The sequence below is a fragment of the Labeo rohita genome, chromosome 14 (genome assembly GCF_022985175.1).
Source record: "Labeo rohita strain BAU-BD-2019 chromosome 14, IGBB_LRoh.1.0, whole genome shotgun sequence".
NCBI lineage: Eukaryota > Metazoa > Chordata > Actinopteri > Cypriniformes > Cyprinidae > Labeo > Labeo rohita.
In genome coordinates this window covers 25,388,526-25,409,287 of record NC_066882.1, presented here as the reverse complement: position 1 = coordinate 25,409,287, position 20,762 = coordinate 25,388,526, and the positions used below count along the sequence as shown (strand labels likewise).

Here is a 20,762-nt window from a genome sequence, read left to right as displayed (position 1 = left end):
GACCCATCACTAATGAGCATCCAGCTGTTATTTTTTAACTTTACAAAACAACTCGTTTAGCTGCTTGATATTGCAAAATGGTGTTTTTCAGACACGTCATCAAACGGACATATTGGCGGCACTGAATGTAAACAATGCAACCAAACCAAACTTGTATATTATGCTAACTATTGTTGCTGAAAATGGTCTTGTTGTGTTTTGGGCTGTACTGGTTGGTCAGACCACGAAGAACATTTGGAGTATTACAGACTACCAAACGTTATAACAAATCAAGGAGAAGAGTGCAAAAAAACTGTCTGAGGAACAAAAGGCGTTTGTGGTTGGCCAAACTGAACCAGGATTTCCAGGACAAAAATCTTGACAACATCATTTCAGGTGGGTGAAATATTAGGCTAATGTCTTAATTAAAAGTGCTTATACGTATCTTTACCACCTATTAACTTTAGTTTGTCAAAATATTGCACCATTTCCTGCTTACTAAGTCCTTCTCTATACGATTTAGCAGTATCCACAAGTTTTTTCTGTGGTTTAGACAGTTAAATTAGCAGAACAACATATTCAGTAACACATTTACCATGCAATCCATGCTATGGTTTACGTCCGAGTATCGCCAATATAGCCACGCATCTATAAAGACATTTATAATGTTACAAAATATTTATTTCACAAATAAATGTTGTTCTTTCAAACTTTCTTTTCATCACATAATCCTAAAAAAGAGAGGGGGGACAGAGGATACGAAGCAGCACAACTGTTTTCAACTTTGATAATAAATGACAAAAATGTTTCTTGAGCAGCAAATCAGCATATAAGAATAATTTCTGAAGGATCGTGAACTGAAGACTGCATTAATGATGCTGAAAATTCAGCTTTAAACCACAGGAATAAATTAATTTTTAAAATATATTCAAATAGAAAACATTTATTTTAAATAGTAATAATATTTTGCAATATTAATGTTTATACTGTATTTTTAGTCAAATAAATGCAGACTTGGTGAGCAGAAGAGACTTCAAAAACATAAAAAATCTTTCTGACCCCAAACTTTTGAAGATATATATATTAATTTCATTTACCGAAATTATTTAAAAATGGGGAAAAATCTTTTAAGTAATTTTTAAAAATGTTAAAAACATTTTTGGGTTGACAGCCTTCAAAAGTTCATTTATTCGACCTGAAGTTATTTTATTATATATTGTTTTATTTATTTTTAATATATGTTTTTTTTAAAGTATAAATTAAACTATACATTGAGTGTGTGTTTAATTCAAGTCAAATCTGTAACCCCATTACTGGTATCCTGTCACCCATTCTAAATATAATTTATGTTCATTTAATGTTTATTGCTATACGCATGCTACATAAACCAGGTAACAAAGTTAAAACTGTGAAATAGCATATCAAATAACAACCAGCTCATGTGATTTAATGTGAACTTCTGAAGAGAATGAACACTTTCTGAAGGTTAAGCTTTTCCTCTCAACTGCCCTTTAAAAACACCTTTCTAAGAGTTTCAGGCCCTCTTCCTTTAGTTGAAAGTTTCCTTTAGATGTCCTAGGGACATTTTCAGCAAAGTTGTTCTCAAAAGTGTAGCTAGGTCAGAAACTCTCTCTCTCTTACACACACACACACACACACACACACACACACACACCGCTGCTGATCAGAATCTGTGGTTATTTGAGGACTGTATCTTATTATACCTCCAAACAGCTGGATATTTCTGTCATGGCCATTGGTTTCTCTCAGTCTTTGTGAGCTGCTTGGAAAGGCTCTTGAGGAAAGAGACACATCCATTTGTCTTGGTTTGGTAATATAGGCCCGGCGTCTCTCTTATCGAGTCGCACCTGATTCTCTGCGTCTGTCATCGCGGCTTTGGTGCATCGGATGCGGATTAAGACAGATATCAGATTGATTTATATCTCTGCTGGCGCTGGTGTCTTACGTAACTTTGGGAGAATAAAATAACTGTCAGACAAACATCGATAGATGATTCGGGCTCAGCTGGGGGGAAGCCAGACTAACTGCTGCTGGACTCATTTAGCTGCTGCTTTCATATCAAGTGTCTCACAGGACATAATGATGTTTAAGAGGGGTTGAATCTCAAATCTTTAGCTCAGATCTATAAAGAAACAATTCAGCATCAAAATTAAAATCCTGTCATCATTTGCTCACCCAAATGACTTACTTTCTTCGGTGGAAAAATGCTCAAACCACTGTTGCTATTGTTAACTAAAATTATTAAAAATCTTTGTTTATAAATAAAATTGGATCAAAATAGAATAGTATTTAATATAAACATAAATATTAGATGAAAAAAATAAATGAAGATTGAAATATTAAAAATTTGAAGATTAAAAAATGGCAACTAACTGAACTAATACTAAAACAATTTTTAAAAAGCTGAATAGAAATATTAAAAAGAAACTGATAAAAATGACAAAAGTTATTAAATGAATAAAACCTAAATGAAAACTTAAATCTAAAAATAACAGCTTAATCAAATCAATAATAAATACTATAAAAAAAATTACAACAAAATTGGTAAAGCTAAAATTCAAATGAAAACTGAAATCTAAAAATAAAATCTTATTCAAACTATGAATAAATACTATAATTTAAAATAAAAAATGACAACAAAATCATTAACAAACTATTAATAACTACTATTATTTAAAAGTAAACAAATAAAATTATTTAAATTATTATAATTATGTAAAACTAAAATTAAAATTGAAAAACCTAAAAATAAAAGCTTATTCAAACTATTTATGAACAATATCATTTAAAAATAAAAATTAAAAAATACACAAAACTATTAAAACAAAAATTAAAATTAAATATGAAATATGAAATATGAAAATATGAAAATAAAATATTCAAACTAATAATAAAATACTATCATTTAAAAATGATAAAGAATTACAAAACAAAATAATTAAGCTTAAACTAAAATTAAAACTATAATATAAAATATAAAAAAAAATTTTTTTGAAATATGAATAAACACTATAGTATATAAATAATACTAATTATGAAGACTAGAAATAAATAACTAAAATAAGTTTAATAAGTACTAATATTACCTAATATTACCTTTAAACTGAAATAAAAATTAAGCTAAGTAAATTTTTTAAAGTAACAATAAAAAGGACAAAAGCACAAAACAAATTTCCTAAACCTTAAACTAAAATTAAAACTGAAAATATAAAAAAAATATTTAAAACATGAATAAATACTATAATAGTATATAAATAATAGTTAAATAATGAAGATCAGAAATAACTAAAATAAAATAATTTTAATAAGTACTAATATTACTAAAACTGAAAAAATAAAGCTAAATAATAATAATAATAATAATAATAATAAAGGACAAAAGGACAAAATGAATTTCCTTAAACTTTTCCTTAAACTAAAAAAATTGAATATATAAAAGTAAAAGATTTTAAATAAGAATAAATATTATAATAGTATATACATAATACTAAAATAATGAAATATTGTTTCAAGAAAAATGGAAAGAAATATTGACAACAAACTAAAATAGGTTCAATAAACACTAAAATTACTAAAACTGAAATAAAACTAACTAGAAATATAATAAGGACAAAAGCACAAAACAAAATTACTAAAACTAAAATCTAAATATAATGATTAAACCTTTTTAAAATATAAATCATATTAAACTATCATGGAACATGGATTTAATTAAAACTCCTTATTTTCTATTCAGTGCAAAAAAGAAAATCATAAAAAAGTTACAAAAAACCCCACAAGGGTGAGTAAATGATGACATGAGGATGAAGATATAATTCCTTTAAATGCTAGGCGGCACCTGTGTGCTCTGAGGGTGAAGTCATTTTAAAAAAAGCATATGACCGCAAAGCTGAGATGATCTCACAGAGCAGCACAAGCACGTTTGCTTCTGCTCATCACAACCTCATCCTATCAGCTGTGATCGATATCAGCACATTTTCCAGACACAGACGCTCATGAATGTGAGATTTAATCATGGTTCAACATCGTACAAGAAAATAATCTCTTACATAACGCACACGACTCGTGATATACCGTATATGGACATAAAAGGCCGTGCAGAAGTACAAAACAGTCATTATATACAGACAGATCAATCACACGGGTCAGTTCGGTTGCAATCCGCCGCTGGTTCTGTTATCCAAACCATTTGCATCCGCTGTGGGGCTCAAAAGGGTCATTTGTAGGAGCTGCGGGCCTCTCGCAGTGAGCGGTCGTAAGGCATGGAGGCGAAGAAAGAGTTCCTCAGCTGACAGTTGATGAAGAAGACAATGAGGAGGACCAGCAGGAAGAGCACCAGGCACATCACCACGTATGTGGCCAGGTCCGGTTTGTCGGGCTCGCCCTCTCGCAGGGCGCTCCCGCGGCCCGTGGGCTTCAGGAGGGCCGAGACGCTCACGGGCCCATGGGACACGTTCAGCGGTGCCGGCGTGTGCGTGTTGCTCATCAGGTCGAAGTCTCGCGCCGCTGCCGTGGAGTTCAGCAGCATCTGCCTCAGCATGATGAATCTAGACTAAAACAGACAAATACGCACTAGATATGTACATTCATAATGGTACATACAGTACAGTGAATCTTACAGTTACACCTATTGATGTTCTATACAGTCTAGGCATTATAATTTATTAAATATATATTAGAAATATATAATGTTATTTTTAATAAATATAAATATATTTTTAATAAATATAAATAATATAAATAAATAATATTTTTTTTTTATATAATGCATTATATAATGTGTAAAGGACATTGGGGCTAGTTGTCACAAGGTCTATAGGTCAGCTCTAGATCAGGTTTTGAGTCAAATTGTACAAATACTTGTTTTTAGCAGTGGTTTTGCATGTTGTTTTTCCTTTTTGTGACTTTTAAAAACCTAATATCATATAATTATGAACTAAAATCAGTTTAATAAATACTAAAATTACTAAAACTGAGATAAAAATAAAGCTACATAGAAAATAGACATAGAAAATAATAAATAAAAAGACAAAAGCACAAAACAAAATTCCTAAACCTGAAAACATAACAAATAAAACATTTGAAATATAGATAAATGCTATAATAGTAACACTAGAATCATAAAATATAGTTTTAAGAAATATTAAAGAAAGTATTGTTTTGGCAACTAACTAAAATATGTTTAATAAGTACTAAAATTACTAAAACCCAAATTTTAATGAAAACCCAATATCATCATATGATTATTATATCTGTTGGGTGAACAACTGACAGCATTAAAACCCCACTGACATATAATTAATACAAAATTCACTACTGAAACGTTGAGCATTGAGTATTTTACATAGAGGCCAGGCTGGGGCAAGTTGTCACACTTTATTTGTTTATTTTATTACCGTTTCATGAATTTAGTTTCATAAGAAATAACTTACTAAAATCACTTCAGTAAGTACTATAATTTAATGAATTTAGTTATCCTTGTTGTTTTACTGAATAATTAAGCCACACTGACAAAAAATAAGACATAAGTCACTGTATAATAAGGTAGATTTGAACTGAAATGTTGAATTTGTTCTCAGTATTTTAGGTTGGGGCAAGTTGTCACACGTTACTGTTTATTTTTTTTATCACTTTTCATCAGCTGAGTTTCATATATATCTGCCAAATTGTTTTACTGATCAATTGTGATGACTGAAAATCCGATGTTTCATATAATGCATTTTAAATGCATACAGATTTGCTTTTCTGTTACTTTTTATGTTCAGAGTTATTCTTCTCAAACCAGTGTCAGTAAACACCAGCCTCTTATTGTGACAACTTGCCCCATATCATGTGACGACTTGCTCCGTTATTGGTTTAATGTGTGTCCAATCAACCGTGTCTTTTATCCAGACAATAACGTTTACGTTTTGTACTTAAGATTTATGATGCGTGTCTGTACAATTCACTTTCATGAATATAAGGCTTTTAAGTGGAATGAAAAATGTGACAACTAACCCTGGTCTCATCTACATTTAACTTTATTTATGTAACTACACGACTGCGCGCATATAAAAATATTATAATTCACTCTCTGCGCACTCGTAGTCTGTTGCGCGTAATTTTAAGAGGTTTCGCTTACCGTCTGTGCGCCGCGGACAGCAGGGCGAGGAGGACGCGGCGTGTCGTTGCGTTCACATACCACGAACTCCCTAAAACCACCAAACCTCCAGCACACCTCAGACAGGAGCTCTGGTCATCGGCACTAGATCCACAGATGACTCAATCACTCTATCCATGTCCCACGATGTGTTTTTCCATAGGTTTTTGCGCTAGCGGAGAGAGAAGACCTCTCCAATCGGATCCAAATGTCTCCAAATAAACGCGCAGTGAAGGTCAATAACAGCGCATGACGGGTCTCAGAATCCTCGCACACATAGAATCGCTCCTTTCCGACAGGTATCCATGGTTTGGACCGGTGCCTGTCTAACCAACATCCCGTCGCATGGTTATATCCAGGGAAAGTGGCTCTCCAAACGCTTATCCGTCATCCGCGACCTCCGGTCACTGGGGTCGATCGATCCGGATCGGCTGGAGAGGAAGAGTGTTTACGAACAAATAAAACAAACATAGAAACGAAAGATACACAAACGGTTCTCTATGCGCAATGGAGATGGAGACGCTCTAACGTCTCTCTCTCTCTCTTTCTCCCCCCCTCTCTCTCTCTCCTCAGACAGATTCTTCAATTTGAGACAAAGTGAGTGGAAGAGTTTCAGGAGGGTGCGGAATGTCTCGGAGAGGTTTTACCGGGAGAGAGAGAAACATGCAGCCTATCAGGTGAAGCAGCCATTTAAAGGGACCATTTAAGCTGCTGATGTCATGACGAGTTGTTAATTAAGGCCAGTTTGCACTTAGAACGAAAACTTTTTGAATTTGAAGATCAGGGTAATTTTAACTTTTTTGGTCTTCTTGTCTTCTGTAGCTTCTGAAGGGCAGTACTAAATGAAAAATAATAATAATAATAATAATAATAACAATAATAATATTTAGGCAAAATAAGATAAATGTACACATCTTCATTCTGTTCAAAAGTCCCTTAATGCACTGTTTCCTTCTGAAGCAACAGTGAGTGTTCGAACATTCTGTAATAGTTGCATGATTTCCTCAGTTGTTCTCAGTGTGAAAAGATGGATTTCAGAATCATACAGTCATTTTTGGAAAGGGTTCAAATACACACAGATGCTGTGGGACCTGATTTTTTTTTTATTCTTTGAAGAAGAAGAAGAAGAACAGCGGGCAGTTTAAATGTTCAGGACAAACAAAGGACTCATGAACTATCACCAAAAAAAAAAAAACAACAACAAAAAAAAAAAAAAAAAACAGCTGTGGATCATTCTGGTTACAACACAGTATTAAGAATCAAGGGCATGTAAACGTTTGAATGGGGTCATTTTTTATATATGTCATTTCTCAATTTTCTCTTGTGGACTATGTAAACATCTTTTATGTGAAATTATTATTCAGGTCAGTACTAAATAAAAAAAATAACATGCATTTTGTATAATTCTTCTTATTTTGGTAAAATAATTAACATTTTGCAGATTATGCAAGGTGTATGTAAACTTTTGACCTCACATGTAACCAGTCAACAGGTTTTTACCATAACATTTTTACAGCATTTAACTGAAATTACTAAATGGTTAAGGCACCAAGTAATCACTCATCATTACAGTGGTGAGTTTAACATGCACAAACACCACTCATATATTTCTAGTTTTTCATTAATACCTGACAGTGGAGTCTTATGAATTTGACATCCTTTACTTTCTCCTCAATACTAAATAAACCTGGTATGCTGCACCAGTATAATCTCTAAAATAATCAGTTCCTCTAATTAACCTAACTGAGAAATTCATGCAATTTTTCTTAACAAATTAGCACTGCTATGTGATGTTCAATATACAAATCTCTCAATGAAGACATCAGCTTCTTGAAGCGTAAACACTGTTTAGTGAAGGAGACTTTCAAGCTCATGAATATTAATGTGTTTTTATGGCCTGAAGACACGCCCTCCTTGTGGTAATCACCACTGAAGAACATTATATCACAGCTCAGAGGTTAAACAGCTCATCAATATTCATCAGCACCTGTCTTGAATTAGCATCGCACACATGGGGTTGAACAGAGCAATCAGGACAGAGTCACATTGGTTGGGTGACCCTACTAAACTGAACAGACGGGCTGCATGGACACGACCATAAAATGTCATTTAGACACAAAAGTGTTTATGCAGCAGTAAAGAGCCACTCACGCCAAGGACAGTAACTAGGATGAAGTTTTAATTGTTGTTCTAGTTCTGTGAGAACGGGAAGTACACACCACATCTATAACGATAATGATGCAAAGGAACAGTATTGTTAAAATCACATTCAGAACAATTTTGTTCCCAATTAATGTTTAATAAAAATTCTATTAGAATCCACCTTTACGTATGTGTTTCACACCAAACGCAAAGCAAATATTCTCAATGTGTTATCTCTCTAGATCAGTGGTTTACAACTGCATATTTTGTGTGTGTCCCTCATTTAACACACCTGATTCAGATAATCAGCTCATTAGGAGAAAGATTCATGAACTGAACTGAGTGTGTCAGATTCAGAAACATACTGTCACACCCCTGGACTGTTTGTGTTGGTTTCTTGTGTTGGTTTGTGCCCATATATGGTTATTCCTGTTCCTGTCCTCGTTGTGTCGTTATTACTTAATCAGTATCACCTGTCTGTCTCTCGTTTGCTACCCTTTATTAGTTCTGTTCAGTGCTCAGTTTGTCGTCCGGTCTCATCAGAGTGTACGTGTGTGGTTTGCCCTCCTGTTGTGGATTTACATTAAATACTTTATCTTTGACATTAATCTTCGTACTGCGTTCATTCCTCACGATACATGACAGAAGACCGGACCCAGTTACAAGTAAAGCGGCGTGTGTCCCCGCATTTTTTTTTTTTGTTCGTTTGTTTCTGTCAGTTTTTGTTATGGATAACCCTGGTGTCCTCGTTCTTCTGCTTGAGCAGGGGGATCGCTCTCTCGAGGACCACACTAAAGACTTTGTGTACCTCGCCAATCTTACACATTACCCGGACATCTGCCTCTGCTCATTCTTCCAAGCTGGCCTTAACACCTTCACACGAGTGCAGCTGTCCGAAGAGGGTCCTTGAGAGAGCCTCACCACCTTCATCGAGTGGGTGCTGGTGTCCTGCAAATCACCACTGACTGTGGACTATGCGGATGACGACACCAGCCCCACTCCTGACCCAGAGCCCAGCCAACCATCACCCCGATTTGCAGAGCATGAGCCCGAGCCTGTGACCGATGAGCCATCGCAAAGTGGAGCGACAGAGCTGTGGATCGCCCCAGAGCCAGAGCTCGTCACGTCTGAACAGGTGCTAGAGCCGGCTACATCTCTCGCGACGGAGGGAATTACAGTGGAGCGTGAGGAGGCTGAGGAAAGCCCCGCCCACTGTACCTCCACTGAGGGTGAGCAAGCGCAGGACTCTGGGGACTTTAGTTATGTTGAGGATATATATGAGGACATATCCCTTCTTCTACCACCATCACTCGAAACATCCATACCGAACCCTCGGTATGCCCTGAACTGTCTACCAGCCTGGATTTCCCACCCACCTCCCTCCCTCCCTCACATGCCTCATCCATTGATCCCTGCTGCCTCAGCTCTGCCACCGCTGTCTCCTGGCAGCCCCTCTGCTCACCCTTTGCAGAGTGGGCTCGCCACGGGTCTGCCAGTATCCATCGGCGTCATGGCTGGAGGATCCCGAGGCGGAGATGGAGAGCAGACGAGCCAGGGTGACGCCAAGGATCCGGAGGGCCAGGGTGGAGCCCAAGGCGCAGACAACCGAGGCAGAGATCCGGAGGTCTCCGGTTGAGCCGGAGTGACAGAGGACTGAGGTGGAGCTGGAAGGAGGAGCCCAACGGAGTCCGTGGGACAGAGCGACAAGGCGCAGCTAGAGGAGTGGAGTTCCGAGGCGATGGTGGGTCAACGAGAAAGCCCGGGGCGTAGCTGCTGGGTCGAAGGGCCGAGGCGGAGTTCAGGACTCGGAGGCTGGAGCCGGAGACGAGGAATCCTCCAGCCATGATGCCGATGGATACTGGCAGACCCGCGGCGAGCCCACCTGCTCCGCTGCCATCAGTTGGCCCCATGGAGTCGTCAGCCCTTCCTCCACGATGGCTCTTCCCTTTGTCTGTTGCATCATTTCTGCGGCCTGGGTCTTACCTGGCTCCTCCTGCTCTGGATCCCTTCTGTCTCCACCCTGGCCCTCCCTCTGTCTGTTTCACCCTGGACCCTTCTGTCTCCTCCATGGCTCCTCCCTCTGTCGTCTCCACCTTGGACTCTGTTTGTTGTCCTCCTACCTCCTCCTGCATTAACTTTCTGTTGTCATCCCACATCCACTCCATTATTCACCTCCTAGTACCCTCCGTCTGTCCCTTTTCTCTCTACGGCATGAGGTTGCGCCTTCCGAAAAGGGGGGCGAAATGTCACTATATATGGCGCCTGTCCTTGTTGTGTCATTATTAGTTAATCAGTATCACCTGTCTGTCTCTCGTTTACTAACCTTTATTAGTTGTGTTCCGTGCTGAGTTTGTCATCTGGTCTCATCAGAGTGTACGTGTGTGTTTGCCCTCCCGTTGTGTATTTACCTGTGGATTTACATTAAAGATTTTATCTTTGACCCTCATCTTCGTACTGCGTTTGTTACTCACACGATACGTGACACAAAATGTGCAGAGCAGTGGGCCCCAAGGACTGGAGTTGAAAACCATTGCACTAGATGACTCACGGCATGTTTTTTGCTTCACTTGTGTGAACAATGGGCCTCATTTATGAAATTGGAGTAAATATATGAGTAAATTCAAAGTAATTTGCGCGTAAAACAGACCTTTCCGTAAATTCTCCAGAATCACAAACTGTTTGATAGTTTGTGATTCTGATAGTTTGATTTGATAGTTAAACGTGTTAACATGTATGTTAATGAACTCTAATAATTCGGAAATAGGGCGCACGTGCACACTCATTAACAATTAGCATAATCCCCGCCTTTGAAATACAGCTACACAAATTGCGTCCATAAACACAGTGGAATTTTCTGGTCTACTTTCTCAGGTTTGGCTCCATTATATTGCGTAAATGCAAAAAAGACCAATAGGCCATATGCTTAACAATGAATATTTAATAACGTGTGTCCACCAAACAGTTTTTAGCCAGCTGTAAAAAATGTCAGGCACTCTTTTTAAAATGACAAGCTGGTGGCACTTGAAAACGCTTGGGTGGCACAGGGTTTTTCCATCCGAGGCGCTTTAGTTGCTATGATTTGGAATATACACGGTGGCAACTGCACAGACTTGGGCTCCAAATAAACTACTTACTGTTTAGGCTCTAAATGAACCACTACTGTGCGGACCCGGGCTCCACTTCTTGATCACTAATGCGCAGACTTGGGCTCCAAATGAATTACTATTGCACAGAATCAGGCTCCAAATGAATCACTACTGGGCAGACCTGGGCTCCAAATGAATCACTATTGTGCAGACCCGGGCTCCAAATGAATTACTACTGTTCGAACTTGGGCCCCAAATGAATCACTACTGTGCAGACTCGGGCTCCAAATGAATCACTGCTGGGCAGACCTGGGTTCCAAATGAATCACTATTGCACAGACTCAGGCTCCAAATGAATATGAATCCTACTGCATAGGAGTACCATATTGAGATTAAAAACTGCTTTTCACATTACATTATAGGTTCTTCAGATCAGTGTTTTGGTTTCTGGCCTCTTTAAAACACCACTACACTTAAGAACTAGAAAATTAAAAGTTCTTTTTTAGAGAGCTACACTTTAAACGCTCACCCTGCAATTTGCATAAAACTAAAGTCCTTTGAGAGTCTATGTGTAGAAGACAAAAGCTTTCTCAATCTGTCTCAATATGAATAAAACTATAATGAGCATCTCCACTAAATTAATGTGCCATTTTTACTTTTGTATGGTAATCTTCAACCAAAGAAATTTAGAATCACACAACTGTGAAAATAAAGCAAACCTACAGCAATTAGCATTTATAATGCATATTATAAGCAAACCTCTTCATCAAAATTAAAGTACATCCTGAGTTTAAAGCTACATTTTTGCAAACCATCTCTAGACCCCTGAAACAAACCAAAACATCCTTAAAAGGTTCTCAGTTGGCCACATGCTTTGTGGCTCTAACTGGCTCCGTTATTTACCTTTAAAAAAAAGTAGAAACATTTGGGAAAAAGCTGTCATGCGACTGTCACACTTTCAGCCTAAAACATGCCAGTCTGCATTAGATGACCAGGTTAATGTGCTGTAGGAAGACTTTGTCAGCTCGTGTAAGCAACTTACACACAAATTCTTCGCCAAAAGTGCAAAAATCTCCCCGCCGCAGCTCAGTATAAATATCCTCTGGTGATATTTGCATCCGCTGGAAGGGAAAAACGTAGCTGTAATTGTGGCGGGCTAAGGAGATTATAATTGCTTTGCAACTGACACTTTTACTCTAAAGGGCCCATTTTGCCACCGGGAACCTTACTGCCTCCCCCACCACATCACTGACCCATTTTTCTGTTCTTGTGCTGTCCAATTCAATCTACCTCTAATCCACTTGCTGACAAACTAAGTCGCTCGCCTTTATGAAATTCCACCTGGAGGGCCGTTATGATTGTACAGATAAAGTGGACATGTACGGTACGGGAAGCAAGTGAGAAAGAGAAAAGAAATGTAAGGGAGTATTTTTAGTTCACTCTCATTAGTATCTGGCTTAACAATAGAATTTCACATATATATGTTAAGAAAAAAATACCATTCTTCCTCTCGATACTCTCGACCCGCAGATTCTGCATGTAATTAACCATGAAAGATGTTAAAAAAAACACTTGAGGACAACGTCGCCCCATTACAAGAGGCGACATGCAATCTTCCTCCTACATTCCCGCTGATGACAGGAGCGTGTTCTCGGCAGGGGAGACACGGTGTAATGCAAGATAAGTCTTCCCGCCACGGGCCTGCTGACGCATTGGACGGCAGCCACTCGAGGCTCGCTAACGAAGATCCACGATTCATCATGTCAGGCTCTGGGTCTTTTCAAGGTTTTGTGAAGTTTGCACCCCACTGCCGTTTGTGGCTGGGTCACCGCGTGAGGTTATGAGCACAGTGTGAGTTCACAAAAGGCGCCCGTGACAGAAATGCACACGAGGTGAATGCCTGGAAACAAATATTTCTAGAGAAGTGTGCCATGGAATTACTTAAGCACCTAAAATAGATCATGTCATGCAGATTATATTTTTTGCATTTAACAGACGTACCTACTTAGAGCAGCTTATGAAAAGTGCTTTAGCGACAACTAATGGCTAGCATACAATTTAGGATATTTAGACTCTGGCTGGCTGATAGAGTATATTTATGAAAATTTCAATTTTCACTTGCTAGACAATAAACTCGCAAAAGAAAGCTATAAAATCAGAACTGCAAGATTTAAACCCACAATTTCTGACTTTTTCTAGTTCTAAACTTGCATTTGCAAGGAAAAAGTCAGAATTCCCAAATTGTTTTTATCTCGCAGTTCTGACTTTATTTTTTGCAATTGTGAGTTTATATCACACAATTCTGAGAAAAAAGGTCAGAATTGTGGGTTTAAATTAGGGCTGTCAAACGATTAATTGCGATCAATCGCATACAAAATAAAAAGTTGAGTTTGCCGAATATATGTGTATGTATTGTATATATAAATACACACAAATGAATGTATTTAAGAGAAATATGTTATCTATGTACAAAATATTTTAATTTATATATATTATTAATTCTATAAAAACGATAATAAATACATAAACTTGTAAATATTTCTTAAATATATACATGAATGTGCTTGTATTTATATATACATAATTACACACAGTACACACACATATATTAGGCAAAACTCAAACTTTTATTTTGTATGCGATTAATCGCGATTAATCGTTTGCCAGCCCTAGTTTAAATCTTGCAATTCTGACCACATAACTCCCAATTGCGAGTTTATATCACGCAGTTCTGACTTTATAATGCAATTAAGAGTAATTAAGTCAGAATTGTGAGATACAAACTCCTGAGAATATATCAGTCTTTTTTCCTCTTAAAATTGGACTTTATAACTCGCAATTGCGAGTTTATATCTCACAAAAAAGTTATAAACTCGCATTTGCAAGAAAAAAGTCACAGTTGTAAGAATTGTGAGATAAAAAGTCCCTTTTTAAAATAACCTTTTATATTTTCTATTCAGTGGCAAAAATAAACTGCCACAGACACCTTCTTTTGATCAAATTTTTATAGCAACATAGATGTATCCTTCGCTGCCTACCAAGCTAACAAAAATGTGTTCTTAGAAAATATGTTCTGCTCACATTCGGAAAACGGTATTTCTGAATGTTCTCTGAACATTCAAAATGTCCAGTTTCTTGTAAATGTTTTCCTAGATATGCCAACATTAAGAACAGTTAAAAAAAAAAAAGAAAAGAAAAGAAAAGAAAAGAAAAGAAAAAGATTGTCCGACTTAGGGTATGTTCACACAACAACAAAGTGCTGGAAAAATATAAAAGTTTTTCCTTTGTGTTTTTTTACAAGTTTCTATTGCAGACGACAACATTATGAAACAATCCCAATTCACATGTATCCGTAAAAATGACTAAAAGAGCTGTATTATGCATGCCAGGTCAGTAGTTGGTGCTGTCACTTTGTAAAGACACAGTTTGTGCCACACATACCTTCAAACTGAACATGTAATATGCATGTACATGATGTCACGGTTTCACAAGATTCCATAGCAGTATCGTTTTCAAAAACATGCACTTTGCAACCCGTTTTCAAAAGTTTCTGCTTTTTAGTAATGTTGCAGTCAGAACCCCCTAAACTGAGACTAAGGCCAAAATGTGTTGAGACCAAGAAAAGACCAAGACCAAACCAGGACTCTTGAAATTCATCTGAAAGATCCATATTTACTGCCTAAAAAAATCTGATATTTAATCAATAAATATGATTAGAATGATAGCACATTATATAGAGCTGTTACCAATGAAATTAAATCACTAAAACAGAATTCATCTTCACTGCAGAGGTGGCACATTGGTATATGAATTGCTACAATTCCAACTGCATGAATATTGTTGAGATTAATGTTTTGAAAATAAAATTTTGAATATAGAAATATGATGAAAAAATAAAATGAATTTGAATATCAAACTAAAACCACCAATAGTCTAGGTGGCAGCAAATCAATAAGTCCGTCACAGAATCATTTATTCAACAGATTCGTTCAAAGCAGCTAATTCATTCAGTAACAAATTACAGCTGTATGTTGCTCGGAAATGCACAACAGTTCTGGATTTGTTCATGGATTTTTCAGGAACTGTTTTCATTGTTAAAAAAATAAAATAAAATGTGTCTACTGCAATATTTCACTTATTATTAACTTCTTGTTTGTTAAACTTTGGTATAAATCAATATCACGTTTTATAATTGTGCTCTTAATTGTGAAAATAGCTCTCTTGCTTTTGTGATATTGCTTAAAAAAGATCCCCCCTAGTATTTTTTTGTAATCGTAACTTGAGTTTTTTTGGGTATTTGTAATAATTTTGATGACATTTTTGACACAATTCCCCATTACATTTTTACCAGGCACAGCAGTATTAAAATAAATACAATTAGAAATAGAAGCAGAAAGTTTTACATCCAATCACAATGATATCAGCAAATAAATCAGACAATGCACTGGCAATATGGTAATATCCCCACAGTTGTGGTATTGACCAGTCTTGAAATAAAACCCTGAGTCCTTTTAGTCCGAGACAAGACCAAGTTGTCATCCACTGTATCGGAGAGAACGACGAAAATGAGTAGCATAAACAGTCTTTAATAAATCCACACAATGGGTAATCCAAACCAGGAAGGGGAGAAGACACACATACATAACAATGTAGACCCAACAAAAGAGAAACACACAGACTGGAACTTAAATACATGGACTAATTAGGAGAACACAGGTGAACAGAATGTCTAATTAGACAGGAGAAACTGGGGAGGGAAAACACACCAAAACAGGTTCATAATCCTAACACAAGTGCGGTCAAAACTGTAACGACCAAGACCTTCAGAAAACCACAAGACCAAGACTGGTTTTGAGTACTACAAACACTAATTTTCAGGCCCCAAAAACATGATTGTTGTGTATGGCCAAAATGCATTAAAAGTGTCTCATTTTTAGCTAAAATGTTTCAGAATTATATGTTCAGAATAATAATATCTTTGCCTGATAGGGCAGCACGAAAACAAGTCAGCCTAAGCTTCAAACGCAGCCACTGACTTGCATTTAAGGGAGGGACCTGAGCTATAGCCACCACCTGGCAATGCATTTATCACTCAGACATGCATGTTCTTCATAAAATATTAAAATGTAGTTTAGAATATGTGTTTGTCTTTGTAAATTATGCAGAATCGTCTCGTATGGTCTGACACAGACATGATATAAAATCATAAGGGAATAAAGAATGTGATCGCTGTAGACCGGTGCTGGCAGAGAGCAGGACTTCATTTATATAACTCTGTTAAATAAACAGACACAATCCAGGCAGGGTATGGAATCTCTCTCTCTCTCCCTGTGTACAATAGAGCTCAACATCGACCGCCCACTTTTACAGCAGCCTTCGTTCTGGAAGTTTTTTTTTTTTTTTTTTTTTCATTCATTTTCTCCATAGGGATTTCAGAAAATGATTCATTACGGAGTTGTGAGCCAAGAACTGTTCCAACCAGCTCTCGGATGAATCACAACATTTGATCTGCAACGTATGTGACAATCTGAAGCTACTCATCTCATAAAGCAGTCCAAATGACGCAATCAAATCAACAACCCAATACAACATGAAGCTATGGAATTGTAATCGAAGGAATTAAATATACTTGTAGACCTCTTGCATCACAAGAATACATTTCAAAATATAATCAAATAGAAAACATGTATCTGAATTTGTAATTATATTTTATAATATTACTGTTTTTACTATATTTTTAATCAAATAAATGCAGCCTTCGTCAGCAGAAGAGACAAAACATTTTAAAAACATTAAATCAAAACCCAAACTTTTTAACAGTAGTGTATATTATAAATTTATGACAAAAATATGAGTAGCTTGAGCATGTATTGAGTCAAACTCGATTATGTTTTTTTTTCAATGCAAAACTTTTGCAATCAGAACTTCTCTGATTGGTGGATCTCTCTTTTTTTATGGGTAATGTAGATCTTCTAGTCTTTTGGTCTATTATCAGGCCTTGATGAATAAAGCTTGAGTTTAATTTCATGATCAGTTATTGTTGCTACAGTAAATCCTGTATGAATCAGTTTTACATATTCACACACAGCGTGAATCAGACAAGGTTCTTCACAAATCACCTATCAAACTTTCTCCATTTCACCTAGACTCTTTAACAGCCTCTCCTGAGACATCTTCATCCTCCTCTTCACGTCTGGCTCAGATTCATCTCATCTCACGCTTGTCATCCTGTACGGCCAGAATGCTTTGTGCTGATTTCCATAAGACTGTCAGATCTCGCTCGGAATGCGTGTTTACATGTGACACAGAGCGACACGCACGTTAGCCACCGTTATCATCTGACACGGGAGAGAGGAGCCCGGGAATGTCTGGAAATAACCACAATTCAACATTATATAAACAGTAGAAAATCCCACCGACAGACTCAACAAACACACAGGAATAGACTGGAGTGAGAGGAGGATTCGGAGATGACAGATTTCATTAGCAGAAGCGGCGGGTCGAGACACTCGCGAGTCTATCGACATGTGCTGGACACCAAATCCCTGATGGACACATTGAAAAAGAACATATGCACGCATACACACACTACAGTGTGTGTGTGTTTGTTCTCTGAGCGCACACATATTTGTTTGTGTGAGCAGCTTTAACAGTAACTAGATTTTCTTATGGTTCTGTTCGCCTGCCCAATACCACCACAGGACTAGACTGTTGAGAGTGCTTAACAACAAGTTGCTGTGCAGTTGCGAAGGTGTTCTAGGTGTTTTTTGTTTTGTTTTGTTTTTTTTTCAAACATGTCATCATGTGGTTTCTAGGGTATGTGTATGAAGTTACTTGGTTGTTGCCATGTGTTTGCTAAGGTGTTGTAGGTGTTTTAGCATGTCGCTATGCAGTTGCTGAGGTGCTCATTTGTTTACATGTCACTATGTGGTTTCTAGAGCATTTCTATGTAGTCGTTAGGGTGTTGCTATGCGGGTGCTAAGGTGTTAAAAGTGTTTTTAGCATGTTTCTATACAGATGCTAAGGTGTTCTGATTGTTTTTTGTTTACGTCACTATGTGGTTTCTAGGGCATTTGTATGTAGTTGCTAGGGTGTTGCTATGTGGTTTCTAAGGTGTTCTAGGAGTTTTTAGCATGTTGCTATGCAGCTGCTAAGGTGTTCTAGGAGTTTTTGGCATGTTGCTATGCAGTCGCTAAGGTGTTCTGGGTGTTTTTTGTTTACATGTCACTATGTGGTTTGTAGGGCATGTGTATGTAGTTGCTAGGGTGTTGCTATGTGGTTTCTAAGGTGTTCTAGGAGTTTTTAGCATGTTGCCATGCAGTTACTAAGGTGTTATTTGGTTTACATGTCACTGTGTGGTTTCTAGGGCATGTGTATGTAGTTGCTAGGGTGTTGTCATGTGGTTGCTAAGGTGTTGTAGATGTTTTTAGCATGTTGCTATGCAGCTGCTAAGGTGTTCTAGGAGTTTTTGGCATGTTGCTATGCAGTCGCTAAGGTGTTCTGGGTGTTTTTTGTTTACATGTCACTATGTGGTTTGTAGGGCATGTGTATGTAGTTGCTAGGGTGTTGCTATGTGGTTTCTAAGGTGTTCTAGGAGTTTTTAGCATGTTGCCATGCAGTTACTAAGGTGTTATTTGGTTTACATGTCACTGTGTGGTTTCTAGGGCATGTGTATGTAGTTGCTAGGGTGTTGTCATGTGGTTGCTAAGGTGTTGTAGATGTTTTTAACATGTTGCTATGCAGCTGCTAAGGTGTTCTAGGAGTTTTTGGCATGTTGCTATGCAGTCGCTAAGGTGTTCTAGGTGTTTTTTGTTTACATGTCACTATGTGGTTTGTAGGGCATGTGTATGTAGTTGCTAGGGTGTTGCTATGTGGTTTCTAAGGTGTTCTAGGAGTTTTTAGCATGTTGCTATGCAGTTACTAAGGTGTTATTTGGTTTACATGTCACTGTGTGGTTTCTAGGGCATGTGTATGTAGTTGCTAGGGTGTTGTCATGTGGTTGCTAAGGTGTTGTAGATGTTTTTAACATGTTGCTATGCAGCTGCTAAGGTGTTCTAGGAGTTTTTGGCATGTTGCTATGCAGTCGCTAAGGTGTTCTGGGTGTTTTTTGTTTACATGTCACTATGTGGTTTATAGGTCATGTGTATGTAGTTGCTAGGGTGTTGCTATGTGGTTTCTAAGGTGTTCTAGGAGTTTTTAGCATGTTGCTATGCAGTTACTAAGGTGTTATTTGGTTTACATGTCACTGTGTGGTTTCTAGGGCATGTGTATGTAGTTGCTAGGGTGTTGTCATGTGGTTGCTAAGGTGTTGTAGATGTTTTTAACATGTTTCTATGCAGATGCTAAGGTGTTCTGATTGTTTTTTGTTTACATGTCACTATGTGGTTTCTAGGGCATTTGTATGTAGTAACTAGGGTGCTGCTATGTGGTTGCTAAGGTGTTGTAGGTGTTTTAGCATGTCGCTATGCAGATGCTGAGATGTTCATTTGTTTAAGGGTGCTTTCACACCTGTAGATCGATTGCTTTGTTCTGAAACGGGTTAAAATTATTACAGTGTTGCTTTTTATTAATGGTGCGGTTCGCTTTCACACAGCAAAGTTTCTAAACGGACCAAATGTGTTAATACAACGCAGGTCAAAGTTCCACATTTTTTTCTGGGATTCTGCTCAGCTGTCATCTGTCAGGATGGAACAACAACAGCTTTGCAGGCTTATTGTTGCATTTTTTTTATTGTTTTTTTTAGGTATCGTTATACTAATTAATAACTTCTTTGAGCAGAAGTTCAGGATTTTTTACATTCACACCTGCCCAAACAAACCGCACCAAGAGGGAAAATGAACTCAAGTGCGATTCAACCAAACTAAATGAGGCAGGTGTGAAAACACCCTAAATGTCACTATGTGGTTTCTAGGACATTTGTATGTAGTCGTTGGGGTGTTGCCATTTGGTTGCCAAGGTATTATAGGTATTTTTAGCATGTTGCTATGCAGTTGCTAAGGTGTTATTTTGTCTACATGTCACTATCTGGTTTCTAGGGTATGTGTATGTAGTTGCTAGGGTGTTGTCATGTGGTTGCTAATGCTGCATTCACGCCATCTCATAATTCCGATATGAAAACACATGACATTCTACTCTATCTGAATTATGAGTTTCTATGGCAACACTATCAACGCCAAATCCCTCATGTGCTCAGATGGCAGATGTACCACGTGACCGTCGCCAGGAGTCCGACAACATGGAAAGCTAAGAGTAAAATGTCACGTGTTGTCACCTCGGAATTACGGTAATTACAACATGACGTAAGGTCAGCATAAGGTGTTATAGGTGTTTTAGCATGCTGCTATGCAGCTGCCAAAGTGTTCTTTTGTTTACATGTCACTATGTGGTTTCTAGGG

At 37.4% G+C, this 20,762-nt stretch overlaps 2 protein-coding genes across 3 annotated transcripts in view; both read right to left on the bottom strand.

Moving 5' to 3' along the window:
- Positions 1 to 20,762, bottom strand: part of LOC127175882 (protein diaphanous homolog 1) — a 409,358-nt gene that overhangs the window by 144,745 nt on the left and 243,851 nt on the right. The gene's annotated exons all lie outside the window — the stretch shown is intronic.
- Positions 3,993 to 6,899, bottom strand: LOC127175894 (small integral membrane protein 32-like). 2 transcript variants are annotated; one of them, XM_051127213.1, is made up of 2 exons: positions 6,122 to 6,899; positions 3,993 to 4,547 (listed from the first exon to the last, which is right to left on the bottom strand). In XM_051127213.1, the coding sequence occupies exon 2, from the start codon at positions 4,538 to 4,540 to the stop codon at positions 4,217 to 4,219; it is 324 nt and encodes a 107-aa protein (XP_050983170.1). In that variant the 5' UTR covers positions 4,541 to 4,547; positions 6,122 to 6,899; the 3' UTR covers positions 3,993 to 4,216. The 2 variants fall into 2 exon arrangements, with proteins under 2 accessions (XP_050983170.1, XP_050983169.1); XM_051127212.1 differs by having other exon boundaries at positions 3,993 to 4,552; positions 6,122 to 6,819.

Excerpts from the sequence above, each read along its gene's own strand:
- LOC127175894 (XM_051127213.1), bottom strand. The coding sequence starts at position 4,540 with ATGCTGAGGCAGATGCTGCTGAACTCCACGGCAGCGGCGCGAGACTTC.